Below are 22,817 nucleotides of genomic sequence, written 5' to 3' on the forward strand. Positions count from 1 at the left end.
CTCATGCTGTAGCGCCCTTGAGTAAGGCGCTATAAACGGTATAAACTCCTGCTGAGCCAGCACTTAATTAGCAACTTAATTATCCGGCAATAATAATCTATAATATCCCAAACTGCCACAGACAACTTGGGACTGGGTCGGAGTAACTGATGTTACTCTAGGTTTAAGTCGGGCATTCGACTTTCCCACATCAAGGATAAAGATATATACAAAAAAAATCGTTGGTCACATTCTAGTCTTAATATTGTCAGATTTATTAATATCATAAAATTTTCCAGACAACTAAAATAACAAATTTAACTAAAACGTTTATAAGTAAATATAAGTTTGCTGGAATTTAAAGATGGAGGATTTCAACGATGATGTTGACTTTAAAGGACTTCAAAAAGAAATGAAAAATGCAGTTTTCAGAGATGAAAAATATCAGAGGGAAAATGATGCAAAATTCCGAGCTGTCAATCAAAAAGTTGCCTCGTACGAAGAATTTCGAGATATCGTTGAAGCATCACATTTAAAATCACTGGACCGGAAAGACAAACTAGGTGGAATGAGTTATCAAAAATGGAATTCAATTTCCGAGGGAAGTAAAAATTCCGAAGTAAAAATTTCGGAGAATTTAAAAGTTAAAAATCAAAATTTGGATCCAAAGAATTATGAAGAGTTTATGAAGTTATGGAAACATTTTAAACCAAAAGAAAAAGTTGATTTTTTGATTATTTTTGATTTAATTTCCTTGGAATCTTGCTTTAAAATTGAGTGCCCACTTGGGGAAATTATTTCTGTTTTAGCTGGAGTTTTAGAAACCGAAAATTATCAAAAAATTATCGAAATTTTACAAGTGATGACAAAGTCAAAAAGATTTACACTCCAGTTGAGTTTTTTAAATAAATCTGAGCTTGATATTCTTGAAAAACTATTTCAAAGTTTGGAAAATAATTTGAAGGAAGATTTAAGTTTTATTGAAATTAAAAAACTTTATAAAATGTAACTAGGTTTGTGTTATTTTCAAAATAACATATTTTCTGTGATTTTTATTTGGTAAAACCCTATTTTTATAATAAACTCTATACATTTAAAAAAGAAAATAGAGTTTTACTTCTGTTTTTTAATTTTAATTGATGTTTTTAGAAATAGAAAAAAAAATTTATTGCACTATAAGAATGTTTTTTAACCAACACAAAAAACTACAAAAGTTTATTTAACCAACTTAAATTTAAGTTTAATTTGAGTGGTTTTGTTTGTTTTCACTGTAACAATTTACTTTTTACTTGAGGCAGACAAAAGTTATAAAAAGAGTTTTCATCAAAATAATTTAATTCACGCCAGCAAATCCATTCCCCTTTCATAACCTCATCATAATTACTTATTGAAGATAAATAATGAGGATCAAGAATAAGCAGGTAGGTTTTTAGTTTATCCTCACTTACACCGAGAACGCATTTCGAAGCGTTGTCAGTGTCACCTCCCATCATAACTGGACTTGCAAACTCCTGAAAATGTTTTTTTAAAACTCCAATATGATCGAATAATTTCTCATCTTTCCTAACATGATGAATTTTACTCGAGATATCAAAGAAGTGATCCAAACAAATGCATATTTCGAATGATCCGATCCAGTGTTTAGTGCCAATGATTTTAGTATCTGTGTCTACTTTTTGTACAACTTCTTGTATTTCATGGATTGAAGGAATCTGTAAAAATTACAAAAATATACAACAGTACTAGCAGCTTCATTACAGACTTGGAGGTCTAGGGTTTAATTTTTCAAGCTTTTATTTTATTGGTTGCAAAAAACTTTTAATAAATTAAAAATTTAAATTTAATAGGTTTTAATTATAGTAAATGAAATGTTTAGAAATCCAATTTTAATATCACTTTTTAGGCCATGCCTTATTTAAATTAAAATATGTTCAATTTCTAAATAATATTTAAAGACTGTTTACTAATAAGTTGATATAGTGCTACATAAAAAAAACATGCCAAGTTGAGGATAAACTAAAATACTTCATTTTGTTTTTTATTTCCATTAAATTGTAGCCAGCTCATAATCGTCTGTAGAGTCCGATACCCACAACCCCATCCACTATCGTCCAACCCATCGCACGAATAATGAAAATATTTATAATTTCCTTTTATTAAAACCGTATTGTCAGAGGGGAAAGCAAGGTTAGCATGAACGTTTTCTAGTAATTTATTATCCGCCATATTTTGCTGTTAAACAGTCTGAAAATTTACAAAAACGCGCGTTTTAGACATAAATATAAAAAATTCTATATTATATTATACCACTTTAAATTTCTTTTAATTACCTAAACTATCTTAGAGTATTATTAGTAATAAAATGGTTACGAAACTACAAAAATATATCTCTATATTTACGTATTCATATTTGAGGATAAAAGGAAATTTTTAATATTAATATAAATTTATAGTTTTTTGGAAACACCGGCGTGTAAAAAATAATAAAACGATTTGGAATCATTTTAAAGTTTTGGATTTTTAGAATTACGTTTAGTTAGAAAAAAAGTTTTGCTTTAAAAAGGTGAGTTTTCGTTTATTTTATAAATTCAATGTTTTAATTTATAGATTATATTATTTGAACTTTCAGTTAATATTAAAAAAGTAAGAAAACAAAATATTTGATAACTTTTAAAGCATTTGATAAAACCTGTTGACTTTAATAGATTTTTTTTTATTTTGGTTTTTCGCACATTGATAAAAGTAAATAATAAATACGATATACAATTAATATTACAACAATGCGACGGGAAAAAAATGACAAAATCAATTTAATGATTTAAAACATGCTAAAAGTATTAATGTTTATATAAAGATTTTATGTATATTATGGCATGGTCACCAAACCCAAAATATATCGGGTACCTATAAACTATACAAGATCGAATGGATAGAATGGAACAAAAATAATGCATAAATTAAACTCCGACCCTCACCCATTCAGAATTAGCATAATGTATGTGATCCATTCGGTCAATTCGATCCATTTAGTCCATTCGATAACCATTTAATATATGTTCAGGTACATATTATTTAATCAATCCATTCGATCCATTTTATCCACTCTATTTAATTGATCTTTATAAGTTTTATAGGTACCGGATATATCTATATAGTTTATGGGTACCAGATATATTTGGTGTAAATTACATAAAAAATGGCGTAAAATGGAATAAGAAATTTGGAATTTATAATCAGTCAAGACAATTAAATTGGTGTTTAAACATCTTTTTTTATTTAACCATTTTTAAATCTTGTTTTTACATAAATCTTTTACATAGAAAATTTAATTTGTGCAGTATAGGTCCTGGGTTAGATATGTCAAGTTACATGTTTTAATCCTATTTCAAAAACTTATATAATATTTTCCAGGAAAATGGCTGAATATTTGGCTTCCATCTTCGGCACAGAGAAAGATAAAGTAAATTGTTCCTTTTACTTCAAGATCGGGGCTTGTCGTCATGGCGATCGTTGCTCTCGGTTACACAACAAACCAACTTTCAGTCAAACGATTGTTCTGCTTGGTTTGTACCAGAATCCTCAGATCAACAACACAGGAATTGGTGAGATTGGATTTTTGTTATCTTGATTTATCTTAATATAGGAAGGCTTAATGGTAACCTTTTTCAAGGGGTTTTGTAAGAGGTTTCAAATTATCACTAATGAAGTTTATTGACGCCATTTACAAGTAACCATCATTGCACTAAAGTTAACAATTTTTAGGAAAACTTTTTTTCATATTTTCTGGATTTTTCTAAAATGTCAAACTGCACTCTTCTTGCTTACCAAAAAAAGCCACAAAAAAATCAATTGAAATAAATTTAAGATAAACCCCTGCTAACCCTTTCCCTTTCTCATTAACTAGAAGACTAGATGACATATATATATATATATTATTCAATATCTTCATTACATATATATTTAAATTATTTTTATTGTGTTTCAGGAATGATATCAGATGTTGAGATGCAGGAACATTACGACAACTTCTTCGAGGAAGTGTTTGTTGAACTAGAGGAGAAATACGGCTCTATTGAAGAAATGAATGTTTGTGATAACTTAGGTAGGTGTTATTCCTTTGGTGTAATTTACTTTTAAGTAGTAATATGTGCCATAATTTGGGTGATTTTTATGTTAAGGATAACATTTTTTACTAAATTTGATGGTTAGGCATTTTTCTGGTTCATGTACTTTGCAATTATGTTGCTTGTTATGTTTTTTTAAATAGGGTTTGTATGTGTTATTTTGGATCCTACTAATTACCACACAGGACCACACAGAATGGGTTGACTGTTTAATTGAGAATACTGTTATTTGATTAAAAAACAAATACTGACACTGTGACACTTTTTATAACCCCAGCCCTAACCCTTTTCTGGAAAAAGCTCTTGGTTCCCCTAAAGTTTAAAAAACAGTGTTCCAGATTTCTCATTTGATTTTATTTTTGTCCAATATGGTAAATGTATTATCCTGTATTGCTTGTGAGGTAATAAGTAAAACTGGTATTAATTGTATTTTACTATTGCTAAATTAATTAAAATAGTAATAATTCCAAAATAAAAATGATATCCAAAAATGCTTTATTTCTTGTTTGTAGGTGACCATCTAGTGGGCAATGTTTACGTGAAATTCCACAAAGAAGAAGATGCAGAGAAAGCTGTAAATGATGTCAACAATCGATGGTTCAACGGGCAACCAATCATGGCTGAGCTCAGCACCGTGACCGACTTCCGAGAAGCTTGTTGTCGTCAGTATGAGATGGGGGAATGCACCAGAGGGGGATTTTGCAATTTCATGCATCTCAAGCCAATATCAAGAGAGTTAAGAAGGCAATTGTATGGGAGAAAAGAAAGAAAAAAGAGGTCAAGAAGTCCTCCTACCAGAAGAGGAAGAGAAAAGTCAAGAGAGAGACGAAGGAGTAAAGAAAGAAGGCATTAGTGAGAAAAATTTTTAATGTATTTTAAGAAACTTTTAAATGCAAAAATGCATTAGGTTAAAGTTTTAACCCACCAAAACTATGTTAAACAGTTTAAATCACTTGCATATTCAAAGATTTAATATGATGTAACAAAAACCTTTTTTCAAAAATTTTAAAAACCTAAAAAACCTGCCAAAATGCAAGTTAGAAGTTTAAAAACAAACTTTGTAAAATATTTTATTGCTTAGTCAGCTGTTGTAAAATAAAAACGTTTAAAGCTTTTAAATATCTGGTTTGGCTTTACACAATAACATTTAAACTTTATAGAAAAACATTTTTAATTGAACTGTTTTTTGTGTTTATTGTTATATTTTAAATTTTTTGTAAATAACATTTAAACAGTAAAATCAACAATTAAAATTTTTGTACAAAATGCTAATAGCTTCATAAATGCCATGTTGTTGTAGAAAAAAATTGATGTTGCTAAGAAAAATTAAATAACTTCAAAATATTATATTTCTAAGTTGTTGTTTTATGACTTCACTTTGTGTGGCATAGAGTAAGTCAGATTATTTACTTGATGTGTTAAATTTTTGCAGAAACAAACACTTTTGCTTACTAATTACACTGGTTACAATTAAATAGACTGTTAAGTAATTTTTGTTAAAACTTTAATTCATCTAGTTTTGCATTTTTTGTCAATTAATTTTAAACAGTAGAAATAATAAACTTAAAAAATAAAAGTTATTATTATTTTGATGAATTTTTTAGTTTTAATTTCGCTTAGTAAATGTAAACAGGGACGATATAAATAAAATTGTAAAGTTTAACTTAGTGGGTTTGCAGATGTTAACAACCGCTTAAACTTATTATTTCTGCCGACTTAGTTTTTAAATAGGTTTATGGTAATTTACACACATGACAATACTGAATTTACATTTGGCTTTTTAACCTAAACCTCATTTAAAAATTACCATCGCCTCTCTATTACTTAGCACATAACAATTGTATGTTTTGTTGATCCGTGTGACCTTCTGCTGTAATTCTGTCAGATAAATAGAAAGAACTATAGTTTAGCACCTTAATTAATGGATAGGCTATGATTTATTTTTAGAATGCTTTATGCCGTAGAAACGTAATGAACTAAAAACGTCACTATTTCACATACTCAGTTAAGCGGGTGATTTAGTTAAGTTAAACTGTTTTATTTTATATAAAACAATAATATAAATGTTTGTATATTTTTTATTTCTTTATTCAACTCTTTTATTGTAACTGCTTAAACTATGCTAATATACTCATAAAAAAATAGATTATTCAAAAAAATTTTAAACTTACAACCAAAATTCGGACTAGTAAGAATAAGAAAGAATAATAATAAAAATAAATATAATGACAATACCAATAGGCTTCAAAACCTAATATTTCGAACAATCATATTAATAATGACAAAAACAACATGTTTTGAAATCTAAGATTTCGAACTATAATAAAAATATTTGCAATCTCAGCTGGATTCGAACCCGGGAAGTTCGATCGAAATTCGAGGGTACTAACTTTCAAGCCATGAAGGATGATGAAGATTCACATTATAACAACTACTTAATTTTTTCAAAAAAAAATTAAAACCAAAAAAAGTTTTTATAATTAACAACAATATTAAGCTTAAAGATTATAGTTTTAAACTTAGTTTCAATAAAATTAAGAGGCTCTTAAGTGTCAAAAATGCGATTACAATCACTCAATATCATCATTCCAACTCGGCAGCGTGGTGTAGTGGTAAGAACACTTGCTACACCACACATGAGGTCGTGGGTTCAACCCCACTGATCTCATGCTGTAGCGCTCTTGAGTAAGGCGCTATAAACGGTATAAACTCCTGCTGAGCCAGCACTTAATCAGCAGCATAATTACCGGGCAATTATAGTCTCTATAATATCCCAAACTGCCACAGGCAACTCGAGACTGGGTCGGAGTAACTTATGTTACTCTATGTTTAAGTCGCGCATTCGACGTTCCCACATCGAGGATAAAGATATATACAAAAAAAAAAAAAAAAAAAAAAAAACTCATTTTGTCAATCAAAAGAAAATATAATTGCTTACAAAGCCATATGACATAGCGTAACCTAATAATATACAAAATAAAAATTAGCTCAAACTTTTGTTTTACTGAAAATTTTTGTGAAATGTTTTATCTTGAATGTTAGTTAGGCCAATGCGCATCTAATAAAATAAAAAAATTTAAGTTTTAAGATTTCATAAATTTTTAATAAAAGTGTCATAACTTTTACAAATAATAATATTTAAAGAAAATATTTTGTAAACACGTTAATCGAACCTGTGCAGTTCTAACAAAACACTTATTTTTTGATTTAAAATTTTTTATTTTTTTTAAATTTATATGCAATAGCATTGGCCAAAAATATCACGTGACCTAATTAAACCCAGAATAAAAATTTGCTGTAACTTTTGTTTTACTAAAAATTTTTGCGAAATGTTTTATCTTGAATGTTAGTTAGGCAAATGCGCGTCTAAAAAAATATAAAATTTTAAGTTTTGAGATTTCATCAATTTTTAATAAAAGTGTCATAACTTTTATGAATATTAATATTTTTAAAAAATATTTCGTAAACACGTTAATTGGGCATGTGCAGTTCTACCAGAACACTTATTTTTTGATTTAAAATTTTTTATTTTTTTTTAAATTTATATGCAATAGCATTGGCCAAAAATATCACGTGACCTAATTAAACCCAGAATAAAAATTTGCTGTAACTTCTGTTTTACTTAAAATTTTTGCGAAATGTTTTATCTTGAATGTTAGTTAGGCAAATGCGCGTCTAAAAAAATATAAAATTTTAAGTTTTAAGATTTCATCAATTTTTAATAAAAGTGTCATAACTTTTATGAATATTAATATTTTTAAAAAATATTTCGTTAACACGTTAATTGGGCATGTGCAGTTCTAACAAAACACTTATTTTTTGATTTAAAATTTTTTATTTTTTTTTAAAATTTATATGCAATAGCATTGGCCAAAAATATCACGTGACCTAATTAAACCCAGAATAAAAATTTGCTGTAACTTTTGTTTTACTAAAAATTTTGCGAAATGTTTTATCTTGAATGTTAGTTAGGCAAATGCGCGTCTAAAAAAATATAAAATTTTAAGTTTTGAGATTTCATCAATTTTTAATAAAAGTGTCATAACTTTTATGAATATTAATATTTTTAAAAAATATTTCGTTAACACGTTAATTGGGCATGTGCAGTTCTAACAAAACACTTATTTTTTGATTTAAATTTTTTTTTTTTTTTTTTTTAATTTATATGCAATAGCATTGGCCAAAAATATCACGTGACCTAATTAAACCCAGAATAAAAATTTGCTGTAACTTTTGTTTTACTAAAAATTTTTGCGAAATGTTTTATCTTGAATGTTAGTTAGGCAAATGCGCGTCTAAAAAAATATAAAATTTTAAGTTTTAAGATTTCATCAATTTTTAATAAAAGTGTCATAACTTTTATGAATATTAATATTTTTAAAAAATATTTCGTAAACACGTTAATTGGGCATGTGCAGTTCTAACAGAACACTTATTTTTTGATTTAAAATTTTTTATTTTTTTTTTAAATTTATATGCAACAGCATTGGCCAAAAATATCACGTGACCTAATTAAACCCAGAATAAAAATTTGCTGTAACTTTTGTTTTACTAAAAATTTTTGCGAAATGTTTTATCTTGAATGTTAGTTAGGCAAATGCGCGTCTAAAAAAATATAAAATTTTAAGTTTTAAGATTTCATCAATTTTTAATAAAAGTGTCATAACTTTTATGAATATTAATATTTTTAAAAAATATTTCGTAAACACGTTAATTGGGCATGTGCAGTTCTAACAGAACACTTATTTTTTGATTTAAAATTTTTTATTTTTTTTTAAATTTATATGCAATAGCATTGGCCAAAAATATCACGTGACCTAATTAAACCCAGAATAAAAATTTGCTGTAACTTTTGTTTTACTTAAAATTTTTGCGAAATGTTTTATCTTGAATGTTAGTTAGGCAAATGCGCGTCTAAAAAAATATAAAATTTTAAGTTTTAAGATTTCATAAATTTTTAATAAAAGTGTCATAACTTTTATGAATATTAATATTTTTAAAAAATATTTCGTAAACACGTTAATTGGGCATGTGCAGTTCTACCAGAACACTTATTTTTTGATTTAAAATTTTTTATTTTTTTTTAAATTTATATGCAATAGCATTGGCCAAAAATATCACGTGACCTAATTAAACCCAGAATAAAAATTTGCTGTAACTTTTGTTTTACTAAAAATTTTTGCGAAATGTTTTATCTTGAATGTTAGTTAGGCAAATGCGCGTCTAAAAAAATATAAAATTTTAAGTTTTAAGATTTCATCAATTTTTAATAAAAGTGTCATAACTTTTATGAATATTAATATTTTTAAAAAATATTTCGTTAACACGTTAATTGGGCATGTGCAGTTCTAACAAAACACTTATTTTTTGATTTAAAATTTTTTATTTTTTTTTAAAATTTATATGCAATAGCATTGGCCAAAAATATCACGTGACCTAATTAAACCCAGAATAAAAATTTGCTGTAACTTTTGTTTTACTAAAAATTTTGCGAAATGTTTTATCTTGAATGTTAGTTAGGCAAATGCGCGTCTAAAAAAATATAAAATTTTAAGTTTTGAGATTTCATCAATTTTTAATAAAAGTGTCATAACTTTTATGAATATTAATATTTTTAAAAAATATTTCGTAAACACGTTAATTGGGCATGTGCAGTTCTAACAGAACACTTATTTTTTGATTTAAAATTTGTTATTTTTTTTTAAAATTTATATGCAATAGCATTGGCCAAAAATATCACGTGACCTAATTAAACCCAGAATAAAAATTTGCTGTAACTTTTGTTTTACTAAAAATTTTTGCGAAATGTTTTATCTTGAATGTTAGTTAGGCAAATGCGCGTCTAAAAAAATATAAAATTTTAAGTTTTGAGATTTCATCAATTTTTAATAAAAGTGTCATAACTTTTATGAATATTAATATTTTTAAAAAATATTTCGTAAACACGTTAATTGGGCATGTGCAGTTCTAACAGAACACTTATTTTTTGATTTAAAATTTGTTATTTTTTTTTAAATTTATATGCAATAGCATTGGCCAAAAATATCACGTGACCTAATTAAACCCAGAATAAAAATTTGCTGTAACTTTTGTTTTACTAAAAATTTTTGCGAAATGTTTTATCTTGAATGTTAGTTAGGCAAATGCGCGTCTAAAAAAATATAAAATTTTAAGTTTTGAGATTTCATCAATTTTTAATAAAAGTGTCATAACTTTTATGAATATTAATATTTTTAAAAAATATTTCGTTAACACGTTAATTGGGCATGTGCAGTTCTAACAAAACACTTATTTTTTGATTTAAAATTTGTTATTTTTTTTTTAAATTTATATGCAATAGCATTGGCCAAAAATATCACGTGACCTAATTAAACCCAGAATAAAAATTTGCTGTAACTTTTGTTTTACTAAAAATTTTTGCGAAATGTTTTATCTTGAATGTTAGTTAGGCAAATGCGCGTCTAAAAAAATATAAAATTTTAAGTTTTGAGATTTCATCAATTTTTAATAAAAGTGTCATAACTTTTATGAATATTAATATTTTTAAAAAATATTTCGTAAACACGTTAATTGGGCATGTGCAGTTCTAACAGAACACTTATTTTTTGATTTAAAATTTTTTATTTTTTTTTAAAATTTATATGCAATAGCATTGGCCAAAAATATCACGTGACCTAATTAAACCCAGAATAAAAATTTGCTGTAACTTTTGTTTTACTAAAAATTTTTGCGAAATGTTTTATCTTGAATGTTAGTTAGGCAAATGCGCGTCTAAAAAAATATAAAATTTTAAGTTTTGAGATTTCATCAATTTTTAATAAAAGTGTCATAACTTTTATGAATATTAATATTTTTAAAAAATATTTCGTAAACACGTTAATTGGGCATGTGCAGTTCTAACAGAACACTTATTTTTTGATTTAAAATTTGTTATTTTTTTTTTAAATTTATATGCAATAGCATTGGCCAAAAATATCACGTGACCTAATTAAACCCAGAATAAAAATTTGCTGTAACTTTTGTTTTACTAAAAATTTTTGCGAAATGTTTTATCTTGAATGTTAGTTAGGCAAATGCGCGTCTAAAAAAATATAAAATTTTAAGTTTTGAGATTTCATCAATTTTTAATAAAAGTGTCATAACTTTTATGAATATTAATATTTTTAAAAAATATTTCGTAAACACGTTAATTGGGCATGTGCAGTTCTAACACAACACTTATTTTTTGATTTAAAATTTTTTATTTTTTTTTAAATTTATATGCAATAGCATTGGCCAAAAATATCACGTGACCTAATTAAACCCAGAATAAAAATTTGCTGTAACTTTTGTTTTACTAAAAAATTTTGCGAAATGTTTTATCTTGAATGTTAGTTAGGCAAATGCGCGTCTAAAAAAATATAAAATTTTAAGTTTTAAGATTTTATCAATTTTTAATAAAAGTGTCATAACTTTTATGAATATTAATATTTTTAAAAAATATTTCGTAAACACGTTAATTGGGCATGTGCAGTTCTAACAGAACACTTATTTTTTGATTTAAAATTTTTTATTTTTTTTAAAATTTATATGCAATAGCATTGGCCAAAAATATCACGTGACCTAATTAAACCCAGAATAAAAATTTGCTGTAACTTTTGTTTTACTAAAAATTTTTGCGAAATGTTTTATCTTGAATGTTAGTTAGGCAAATGCGCGTCTCAAAAAATATAAAATATTAAGTTTTGAGATTTCATCAATTTTTAATAAAAGTGTCAAAACTTTTATGAATATTAATATTTTTTTTAAATATTTCGTAAACACGTTAATTGGGCATGTGCAGTTCTAACAGAACACTTATTTTTTGATTTAAAATTTTTTATTTTTTTTTTAAATTTATATGCAATAGCATTGGCCAAAAATATCACGTGACCTAATTAAACCCAGAATAAAAATTTGCTGTAACTTTTGTTTTACTAAAAATTTTTGCGAAATGTTTTATCTTGAATGTTAGTTAGGCAAATGCGCGTCTAAAAAAATATAAAATTTTAAGTTTTGAGATTTCATCAATTTTTAATAAAAGTGTCATAACTTTTATGAATATTAATATTTTTAAAAAATATTTCGTTAACACGTTAATTGGGCATGTGCAGTTCTAACAGGACACTTATTTTTTGATTTAAAATTTTTTTTTTTTTTTTAATTTATATGCAATAGCATTGGCCAAAACTATCACGTGACCTAATTAAACCCAGAATAAAAATTTGCTGTAACTTTTGTTTTACTAAAAATTTTTGCGAAATGTTTTATCTTGAATGTTAGTTAGGCAAATGCGCGTCTAAAAAAATATAAAATTTTAAGTTTTGAGATTTCATCAATTTTTAATAAAAGTGTCATAACTTTTATGAATATTAATATTTTTAAAAAATATTTCGTAAACACGTTAATTGGGCATGTGCAGTTCTAACAAAACACTTATTTTTTGATTTAAAATTTTTTTTTTTTTTTTTTAATTTATATTCAATAGCATTGGCCAAAAATATCACGTGACCTAATTAAACCCAGAATAAAAATTTGCTGTAACTTTTGTTTTACTAAAAATTTTTGCGAAATGTTTTATCTTGAATGTTAGTTAGGCAAATGCGCGTCTAAAAAAATATAAAATTTTAAGTTTTGGGATTTCATCAATTTTTAATAAAAGTGTCATAACTTTTATGAATATTAATATTTTTAAAAAATATTTCGTAAACACGTTAATTGGGCATGTGCAGTTCTAACAGAACACTTATTTTTTGATTTAAAATTTTTTATTTTTTTTTAAATTTATATGCAATAGCATTGGCCAAAAATATCACGTGACCTAATTAAACCCAGAATAAAAATTTGCTGTAACTTTTGTTTTACTTAAAATTTTTGCGAAATGTTTTATCTTGAATGTTAGTTAGGCAAATGCGCGTCTAAAAAAATATAAAATTTTAAGTTTTGAGATTTTATCAATTTTTAATAAAAGTGTCATAACTTTTATGAATATTAATATTTTTAAAAAATATTTCGTAAACACGTTAATTGGGCATGTGCAGTTCTAACAGAACACTTATTTTTTGATTTAAAATTTTTTATTTTTTTTAAAATTATATGCAATAGCATTGGCCAAAAATATCACGTGACCTAATTAAACCCAGAATAAAAATTTGCTGTAACTTTTGTTTTACTAAAAATTTTTGCGAAATGTTTTATCTTGAATGTTAGTTAGGCAAATGCGCGTCTAAAAAAATATAAAATTTTAAGTTTTAAGATTTCATAAATTTTTAATAAAAGTGTCATAACTTTTATGAATATTAATATTTTTAAAAAATATTTCGTAAACACGTTAATTGGGCATGTGCAGTTCTAACAGAACACTTATTTTTTGATTTAAAATTTTTATTTTTTTTTTAAATTTATATGCAATAGCATTGGCCAAAAATATCACGTGACCTAATTAAACCCAGAATAAAAATTTGCTGTAACTTTTGTTTTACTTAAAATTTTTGCGAAATGTTTTATCTTGAATGTTAGTTAGGCAAATGCGCGTCTAAAAAAATATAAAATTTTAAGTTTTAAGATTTCATCAATTTTTAATAAAAGTGTCATAACTTTTATGAATATTAATATTTTTAAAAAATATTTCGTAAACACGTTAATTGGGCATGTGCAGTTCTAACAGAACACTTATTTTTTGATTTAAAATTTTTATTTTTTTTTTAAATTTATATGCAATAGCATTGGCCAAAAATATCACGTGACCTAATTAAACCCAGAATAAAAATTTGCTGTAACTTTTGTTTTACTAAAAATTTTTGCGAAATGTTTTATCTTGAATGTTAGTTAGGCAAATGCGCGTCTAAAAAAATATAAAATTTTAAGTTTTGAGATTTCATCAATTTTTAATAAAAGTGTCATAACTTTTATGAATATTAATATTTTAAAAAAATATTTCGTAAACATGTTAATTGGGCATGTGCAGTTCTAACAGAACACTTATTTTTTGATTTAAAATTTGTTATTTTTTTTTTAAATTTATATGCAATAGCATTGGCCAAAAATATCACGTGACCTAATTAAACCCAGAATAAAAATTTGCTGTAACTTTTGTTTTACTAAAAATTTTTGCGAAATGTTTTATCTTGAATGTTAGTTAGGCAAATGCGCGTCTAAAAAAATATAAAATTTTAAGTTTTGAGATTTCATCAATTTTTAATAAAAGTGTCATAACTTTTATGAATATTAATATTTTAAAAAAATATTTCGTAAACACGTTAATTAGACATGTGCAGTTCTAACAGAACACTTATTTTTTGATTTAAAATTTTTTATTTTTTTTTAAAATTTATATGCGATAGCATTGGCCAAAAATATCACGTGACCTAATTAAACCCAGAATAAAAATTTGCTGTAACTTTTGTTTTACTAAAAATTTTTGCGAAATGTTTTATCTTGAATGTTAGTTAGGCAAATGCGCGTCTAAAAAAATATAAAATTTTAAGTTTTGAGATTTCATCAATTTTTAATAAAAGTATCATAACTTTTATGAATATTAATATTTTTAAAAAATGATTCGTAATCACGTTAATTGGGCATGTGCAGTTCTAACAGAACACTTATTTTTTGATTTAAAATTTTTTATTTTTTTTTAAATTTATATGCAATAGCATTGGCCAAAAATATCACGTGACCTAATTAAACCCAGAATAAAAATTTGCTGTAACTTTTGTTTTACTTAAAATTTTTGCGAAATGTTTTATCTTAAATGTTAGTTAGGCAAATGCGCGTCTCAAAAAATATAAAATTTTAAGTTTTGAGATTTCATCAATTTTTAATAAAAGTGTCATAACTTTTATGAATATTAATATTTTTAAAAAATATTTCGTAAACACGTTAATTGGGCATGTGCAGTTCTAACAGAACACTTATTTTTTGATTTAAAATTTTTACTTTTTTTTAAAATTTATATGCAATAGCATTGGCCAAAAATATCACGTGACCTAATTAAACCCAGAATAAAAATTTGCTGTAACTTTTGTTTTACTAAAAATTTTTGCGAAATGTTTTATCTTGTATGTTAGTTAGGCAAATGCGCGTCTAAAAAAATATAAAATTTTAAGTTTTGAGATTTCATCAATTTTTAATAAAAGTATCATAACTTTTATGAATATTAATATTTTTAAAAAATGATTCGTAATCACGTTAATTGGGCATGTGCAGTTCTAACAGAACACTTATTTTTTGATTTAAAATTTTTTATTTTTTTTTAAATTTATATGCAATAGCATTGGCCAAAAATATCACGTGACCTAATTAAACCCAGAATAAAAATTTGCTGTAACTTTTGTTTTACTTAAAATTTTTGCGAAATGTTTTATCTTAAATGTTAGTTAGGCAAATGCGCGTCTCAAAAAATATAAAATTTTAAGTTTTGAGATTTCATCAATTTTTAATAAAAGTGTCATAACTTTTATGAATATTAATATTTTTAAAAAATATTTCGTAAACACGTTAATTGGGCATGTGCAGTTCTAACAGAACACTTATTTTTTGATTTAAAATTTTTTATTTTTTTTTAAATTTGTATGCAATAGCATTGGCCAAAAATATCACGTGACCTAATTAAACCCAGAATAAAAATTTGCTGTAACTTTTGTTTTACTAAAAATTTTTGCGAAATGTTTTATCTTGAATGTTAGTTAGGCAAATGCGCGTCTAAAAAAATATAAAATTTTAAGTTTTAAGATTTCATAAATTTTTAATAAAAGTGTCATAACTTTTATGAATATTAATATTTTTAAAAAATATTTCGTTAACACGTTAATTGGGCATGTGCAGTTCTAACAAAACACTTATTTTTTGATTTAAAATTTTTTATTTTTTTTTAAAATTTATATGCAATAGCATTGGCCAAAAATATCACGTGACCTAATTAAACCCAGAATAAAAATTTGCTGTAACTTTTGTTTTACTAAAAATTTTGCGAAATGTTTTATCTTGAATGTTAGTTAGGCAAATGCGCGTCTAAAAAAATATAAAATTTTAAGTTTTGAGATTTCATCAATTTTTAATAAAAGTGTCATAACTTTTATGAATATTAATATTTTTAAAAAATATTTCGTTAACACGTTAATTGGGCATGTGCAGTTCTAACAAAACACTTATTTTTTGATTTAAATTTTTTTTTTTTTTTTTTTAATTTATATGCAATAGCATTGGCCAAAAATATCACGTGACCTAATTAAACCCAGAATAAAAATTTGCTGTAACTTTTGTTTTACTAAAAATTTTTGCGAAATGTTTTATCTTGAATGTTAGTTAGGCAAATGCGCGTCTAAAAAAATATAAAATTTTAAGTTTTAAGATTTCATCAATTTTTAATAAAAGTGTCATAACTTTTATGAATATTAATATTTTTAAAAAATATTTCGTAAACACGTTAATTGGGCATGTGCAGTTCTAACAGAACACTTATTTTTTGATTTAAAATTTTTTATTTTTTTTTTAAATTTATATGCAACAGCATTGGCCAAAAATATCACGTGACCTAATTAAACCCAGAATAAAAATTTGCTGTAACTTTTGTTTTACTAAAAATTTTTGCGAAATGTTTTATCTTGAATGTTAGTTAGGCAAATGCGCGTCTAAAAAAATATAAAATTTTAAGTCTTGAGATTTCATCAATTTTTAATAAAAGTGTCATAACTTTTATGAATATTAATATTTTTAAAAAATATTTCGTAAACACGTTAATTGGGCATGTGCAGTTCTAACAGAACACTTATTTTTTGATTTAAAATTTTTTATTTTTTTTTAAATTTATATGCAATAGCATTGGCCAAAAATATCACGTGACCTAATTAAACCCAGAATAAAAATTTGCTGTAACTTTTGTTTTACTTAAAATTTTTGCGAAATGTTTTATCTTGAATGTTAGTTAGGCAAATGCGCGTCTAAAAAAATATAAAATTTTAAGTTTTAAGATTTCATAAATTTTTAATAAAAGTGTCATAACTTTTATGAATATTAATATTTTTAAAAAATATTTCGTAAACACGTTAATTGGGCATGTGCAGTTCTACCAGAACACTTATTTTTTGATTTAAAATTTTTTATTTTTTTTTAAATTTATATGCAATAGCATTGGCCAAAAATATCACGTGACCTAATTAAACCCAGAATAAAAATTTGCTGTAACTTCTGTTTTACTTAAAATTTTTGCGAAATGTTTTATCTTGAATGTTAGTTAGGCAAATGCGCGTCTAAAAAAATATAAAATTTTAAGTTTTAAGATTTCATAAATTTTTAATAAAAGTGTCATAACTTTTATGAATATTAATATTTTTAAAAAATATTTCGTTAACACGTTAATTGGGCATGTGCAGTTCTAACAGAACACTTATTTTTTGATTTAAAATTTTTTATTTTTTTTAAAAATTTATATGCAATAGCATTGGCCAAAAATATCACGTGACCTAATTAAACCCAGAATAAAAATTTGCTGTAACTTTTGTTTTACTAAAAATTTTTGCGAAATGTTTTATCTTGAATGTTAGTTAGGCAAATGCGCGTCTAAAAAAATATAAAATTTTAAGTTTTAAGATTTCATCAATTTTTAATAAAAGTGTCATAACTTTTATGAATATTAATATTTTTAAAAAATATTTCGTTAACACGTTAATTGGGCATGTGCAGTTCTAACAAAACACTTATTTTTTGATTTAAATATTTTTTTTTTTTTTTTAATTTATATGCAATAGCATTGGCCAAAAATATCACGTGACCTAATTAAACCCAGAATAAAAATTTGCTGTAACTTTTGTTTTACTAAAAAATTTTGCGAAATGTTTTATCTTGAATGTTAGTTAGGCAAATGCGCGTCTAAAAAAATATAAAATTTTAAGTTTTAAGATTTTATCAATTTTTAATAAAAGTGTCATAACTTTTATGAATATTAATATTTTTAAAAAATATTTCGTAAACACGTTAATTGGGCATGTGCAGTTCTAACAGAACACTTATTTTTTGATTTAAAATTTTTTATTTTTTTTAAAAATTTATATGCAATAGCATTGGCCAAAAATATCACGTGATCTAATTAAACTCAAAATGAAAATTTGCTGTAACTTTTGTTTTACTAAAAATTTTTGCAAAATGTTTTATCTTGAATGTTAGTTAGGCAAATGCGCGTCTAAAAAAATATAAAATTTTAAGTTTTGAGATTTCATCAATTTTTAATAAAAGTGTCATAACTTTTATGAATATTAATATTTTTAAAAAATATTTCGTAAACACGTTAATTGGGCATGTGCAGTTCTAACAGAACACTTATTTTTTGATTTAAAATTTTTTATTTTTTTTAAAATTTATATGCAATAGCATTGGCCAAAAATATCACGTGACCTAATTAAACCCAGAATAAAAATTTGCTGTAACTTTTGTTTTACTAAAAATTTTTGCGAAATGTTTTATCTTGAATGTTAGTTAGGCAAATGCGCGTCTAAAAAAATATAAAATTTTAAGTTTTGAGATTTCATCAATTTTTAATAAAAGTGTCAAAACTTTTATGAATATTAATATTTTTTTTAAATATTTCGTAAACACGTTAATTGGGCATGTGCAGTTCTAACAGAACACTTATTTTTTGATTTAAAATTTTTTATTTTTTTTTAAAATTTATATGCAATAGCATTGGCCAAAAATATCACGTGACCTAATTAAACCCAGAATAAAAATTTGCTGTAACTTTTGTTTTACTAAAAATTTTTGCGAAATGTTTTATCTTGAATGTTAGTTAGGCAAATGCGCGTCTAAAAAAATATAAAATTTTAAGTTTTGGGATTTCATCAATTTTTAATAAAAGTGTCATAACTTTTATGAATATTAATATTTTTAAAAAATATTTCGTAAACACGTTAATTGGGCATGTGCAGTTCTAACAGAACACTTATTTTTTGATTTAAAATTTTTTATTTTTTTTTAAATTTATATGCAATAGCATTGGCCAAAAATATCACGTGACCTAATTAAACCCAGAATAAAAATTTGCTGTAACTTTTGTTTTACTTAAAATTTTTGCGAAATGTTTTATCTTGAATGTTAGTTAGGCAAATGCGCGTCTAAAAAAATATAAAATTTTAAGTTTTGAGATTTTATCAATTTTTAATAAAAGTGTCATAACTTTTATGAATATTAATATTTTTAAAAAATATTTCGTAAACACGTTAATTGGGCATGTGCAGTTCTAACAGAACACTTATTTTTTGATTTAAAATTTTTTATTTTTTTTAAAATTATATGCAATAGCATTGGCCAAAAATATCACGTGACCTAATTAAACCCAGAATAAAAATTTGCTGTAACTTTTGTTTTACTAAAAATTTTTGCGAAATGTTTTATCTTGAATGTTAGTTAGGCAAATGCGCGTCTAAAAAAATATAAAATTTTAAGTTTTAAGATTTCATCAATTTTTAATAAAAGTGTCATAACTTTTATGAATATTAATATTTTTAAAAAATATTTCGTAAACACGTTAATTGGGCATGTGCAGTTCTAACAGAACACTTATTAAAAAATATTTCGTAAACACGTTAATTGGGCATGTGCAGTTCTAACAGAACACTTATTTTTTGAATTAAAATTTTTTATTTTTTTTTTAAATTTATATGCATAGCATTGGCCAAAAATATCACGTGACCTAATTAAACCCAGAATAAAAATTTGCTGTAACTTTTGTCTTACTTAACTTTTTTTTCTACTGAATATTTTTGCGAAATGTTTTATCCTGAAAGTTGAAATTTATAAAATTGTTTTTAATTATCAAAAGTGAACACTTGTCAATTTATGTAGTTTAAAGATGTAGTAGTCAACGGATTTTTAAAATTACAAATTGTGTATACATCTAGTAGCAATTACAAAAAATACAAAAAAAATTTATTTTTTTAAATATTATTATTTATAAAAAATAACTTTATTTTTGAGTTCATTGTATATCGTTTATATTCGAACAATATAAAAACTCAGCAAAAGATCCAACTTAGGATCGCCCCCCGAACATTAACCAGTTGATTGCGAAAAAGATCTAAATACAAAATATAAAAAGATTGTAACTTTTGTTTTATTGCGATTTTTCACGAATTTCTTTTTGTTGAATGTTAGTACCTTTTAATTGTGCATAATTTTACAAAATATTTTAAAATTACAATCGGTAGCCTACACCATAAAATACCTTTTAATTAAAGTATAATCTACATTGCTCTATATTACCTATATAATATTAATACATTGTAAAATATTTTATTTAATTTTTACTTTTATTTTTGCTTATGTTTTTGGTTTAAAATAAACTTTTTATCTTGTGCATTTAAAGTTTTTTAAATTTTAGTATGTTGTTTATTATCAGATTGTTTTTAATCCTCTATTTTTAAATTAATAATCAATAATTACTATAGGTGGAACAACATGTTATTGATGGGACTTGAACTTTCCACTTTTTGGCCTTTAACCGGTTTTCATGACATACTTAAAAATTAAATTTTGGTTGCTTAATATTCTTAAATGAAGATCCATATCTCATAATACTGTTACTTCTTATCCCTTAGTTAATATAAAAATTGAATGAATAAAAATAACATTTAGAAACTTTTTATGAATTTGTAATATTGTATAAAAATATTTGAGATCTAAGTGTTAATTATAATTTAAAATATAAAAAAAAATTGTAAGTGTAATAAATTGTTACCTTATAACTTATATTTGTTACAATTTTTTTTATAATAATTTTGATGAATAACTTGGATACATACACATTGCATGTGATTAAATATGTGGCGATAAACTTTTAGCATTTATTTTAGTTGACAACTTTTCCATTTATTTTTAGTTAAAATTTTATTGGCAATTTCTAAATTGATTAAACAATATTTTATTTCTGTTTCACTGTTATATTCATGTATAAATATTTCATAATTTTGGCAGGTTTTATATCATTATCAATTTGATTTTGTAATATTTTACATTACTTTATTGTTGATTCTAATTTCATTTTTGCACCTTTACTAATAATGCATGAAAATGAAAAATATTTTAATAAATGCTTAATGTTTTTTTTTTATGTTAAATTAAAAAAAAATGAGATTATTATAACTTTTAACTGTATTGTGATTAGGAATAAAGAAGCCCTACTGATTCTAACATTCTTCTATTAAAAAATATTTAAAAAAATGATTTTAGAGAGTATTCCGTTTTGTAGAATTTGCTTTTTGATCCAAAACTGATAAATAAATAAATCACAAAAAATTCTTTCTTTTGATATATTATAACATTACCAGCTTTGCATAACTGGCTTTCAAGAAAATGAGAAACAATATTAAAATTAAACAATTTATTGAAACATATATAAATACCTATAAGAGAAATCATTTGTTCCAAGAAACATAATATATTAATTAAGAATATTTTTGTTTAAATAGTTTGATTGGTCTAAATGAATACTTTATTTAGTAAGGTTTTACAGTTTTTATCTGACCTGGTTTTGATAAAATTTAGTACAAAAAAAGCCAATTTTAAAATTATTATTGTGTCAAAATCAAAACCAGGTCACTCTGGTTTGTTGGTGATAAGCCATTGCACCACGACAAGGTCAACCAGAAAGCAATGGGTTAGTTCTAGGCCAACACCGGAATTTTATGGGAGTCGTCAGGAGGAGGTAAGGTCAGAAACCCATAAAACCCGGCAAAAACCTTTGGATGTATACGGCGGACTAAAACTAACTCTCGGTGGTTGTAAATATTAGCAGAATATCGGCCGGAGCGCGATTGGTTCTGAACCACTAAAAACGGATAACCAAATGTAACATGAACTGAACTGTTATACTGTAAAACTGTGATAATGTGATTGAAATTTCGAAACTTCCAATTTAGATTGTTAACCTGAAACCTGAAAACCTTGAAAGAAAATGAGTTAGGGTTAGTCTTAGTTAACCTGTGGAGCTGAAAAAATAAATTGTTAGGGTTTTAGAGTTTAATCTTAGTTAACCTGTGGAGCTGAAAAAATAAATTGTTAGGGTTTTAGAGTTTAATCTTAGTTAGTCTGTGGAGCTGAAAAAGTAAAAGGTTAGGGGTTAGTTGGGTGAAAAAAATATGCCAATGAGATACTTACATTGGGGACCATACTTACCCAAAAAGTTGAAGTTGTTAAATGACTTGAAAACGTTGATTCTTGAAATTCTAAGTCTAATTTAGATAAATTACCTAAACCACCAAGCTAAAATTTAAGTGTTTCTTACTTGGAAATAAATAAGACTTTAAATTTTAACTGTATTTTGTAAGTAACTAGATGTTTTTCAAAACTTTTTAAAATTTTTTAACTCTGCCACCTTTTAAAATTTTTTTTTTTAAATCTTTTTTTTTTAAATGTTTTTTTTTAAATCTTTTTTTTGAAAATATTTTTCAAAATCCTATAGGCCTTTATCTCTTAATATACTTTCTATCGCAACTACGCACGACGGAATCGCAAGCGGTCGAAAAGCGTTTAAATCGGAGCGAGTTAAATTTCAAATTCTTATACGGAAGAATAGAAAAACATAAAATATCACACAAGTGATATTATAACACATTTAAGTGTTAAATTTCTTTTTTGTAAGAATTTTTTAAAGTTAAAATTCTTTTCTTAAAGAATTTAACTTGAACTATGACACCACATTAGTGGTTA

The 22,817-nt window shown here is 24.8% G+C and overlaps 3 protein-coding genes across 3 annotated transcripts; 2 read left to right on the forward strand and 1 right to left on the reverse strand.

Moving 5' to 3' along the window:
• The first annotated feature begins 282 nt into the window (after nt 1–282).
• LOC145743978 (dynein axonemal assembly factor 19-like) lies at nt 283–1,043 on the forward strand. Its single transcript, XM_082562062.1, has one exon. It carries the CDS (start codon nt 344–346, stop codon nt 986–988), a length of 645 nt encoding a protein of 214 aa, XP_082418188.1. The 5' UTR covers nt 283–343; the 3' UTR covers nt 989–1,043.
• Nucleotides 1,044–1,155: 112 nt separating this feature from the next.
• Nucleotides 1,156–2,205, reverse strand: LOC145742681 (ufm1-specific protease 1-like). The gene is made up of 2 exons (XM_082560459.1): nt 2,005–2,205; nt 1,156–1,691 (listed from the first exon to the last, which is right to left on the reverse strand). Exons 1-2 carry the CDS (start codon nt 2,203–2,205, stop codon nt 1,245–1,247), a joined length of 648 nt encoding a protein of 215 aa, XP_082416585.1. The 3' UTR covers nt 1,156–1,244.
• A 234-nt stretch (nt 2,206–2,439) lies between these two features.
• LOC145743976 (splicing factor U2AF 35 kDa subunit-like) lies at nt 2,440–5,691 on the forward strand. The gene is made up of 4 exons (XM_082562061.1): nt 2,440–2,542; nt 3,391–3,581; nt 3,965–4,081; nt 4,616–5,691. Exons 2-4 carry the CDS (start codon nt 3,395–3,397, stop codon nt 4,954–4,956), a joined length of 645 nt encoding a protein of 214 aa, XP_082418187.1. The 5' UTR covers nt 2,440–2,542; nt 3,391–3,394; the 3' UTR covers nt 4,957–5,691.
• The last annotated feature ends 17,126 nt before the right edge of the window (nt 5,692–22,817 follow it).

This window comes from Corella eumyota, chromosome 2 (assembly GCF_963082875.1).
Source record: "Corella eumyota chromosome 2, kaCorEumy4.1, whole genome shotgun sequence".
NCBI lineage: Eukaryota > Metazoa > Chordata > Ascidiacea > Phlebobranchia > Corellidae > Corella > Corella eumyota.

Excerpts from the sequence above, each read along its gene's own strand:
- LOC145743976 (XM_082562061.1), top strand. The coding sequence starts at position 3,395 with ATGGCTGAATATTTGGCTTCCATCTTCGGCACAGAGAAAGATAAAGTA. Across the intron at positions 3,582-3,964 it reads GATCAACAACACAGGAATTG|GAATGATATCAGATGTTGAG; the intron begins GTGAGATTGGAT and ends ATTGTGTTTCAG. Across the intron at positions 4,082-4,615 it reads GAATGTTTGTGATAACTTAG|GTGACCATCTAGTGGGCAAT; the intron begins GTAGGTGTTATT and ends TCTTGTTTGTAG.
- LOC145742681 (XM_082560459.1), bottom strand. The coding sequence starts at position 2,205 with ATGGCGGATAATAAATTACTAGAAAACGTTCATGCTAACCTTGCTTTC. Across the intron at positions 1,692-2,004 it reads GAAATAAAAAACAAAATGAA|ATTCCTTCAATCCATGAAAT; the intron begins GTATTTTAGTTT and ends TAATTTTTACAG.
- LOC145743978 (XM_082562062.1), top strand. The coding sequence starts at position 344 with ATGGAGGATTTCAACGATGATGTTGACTTTAAAGGACTTCAAAAAGAA.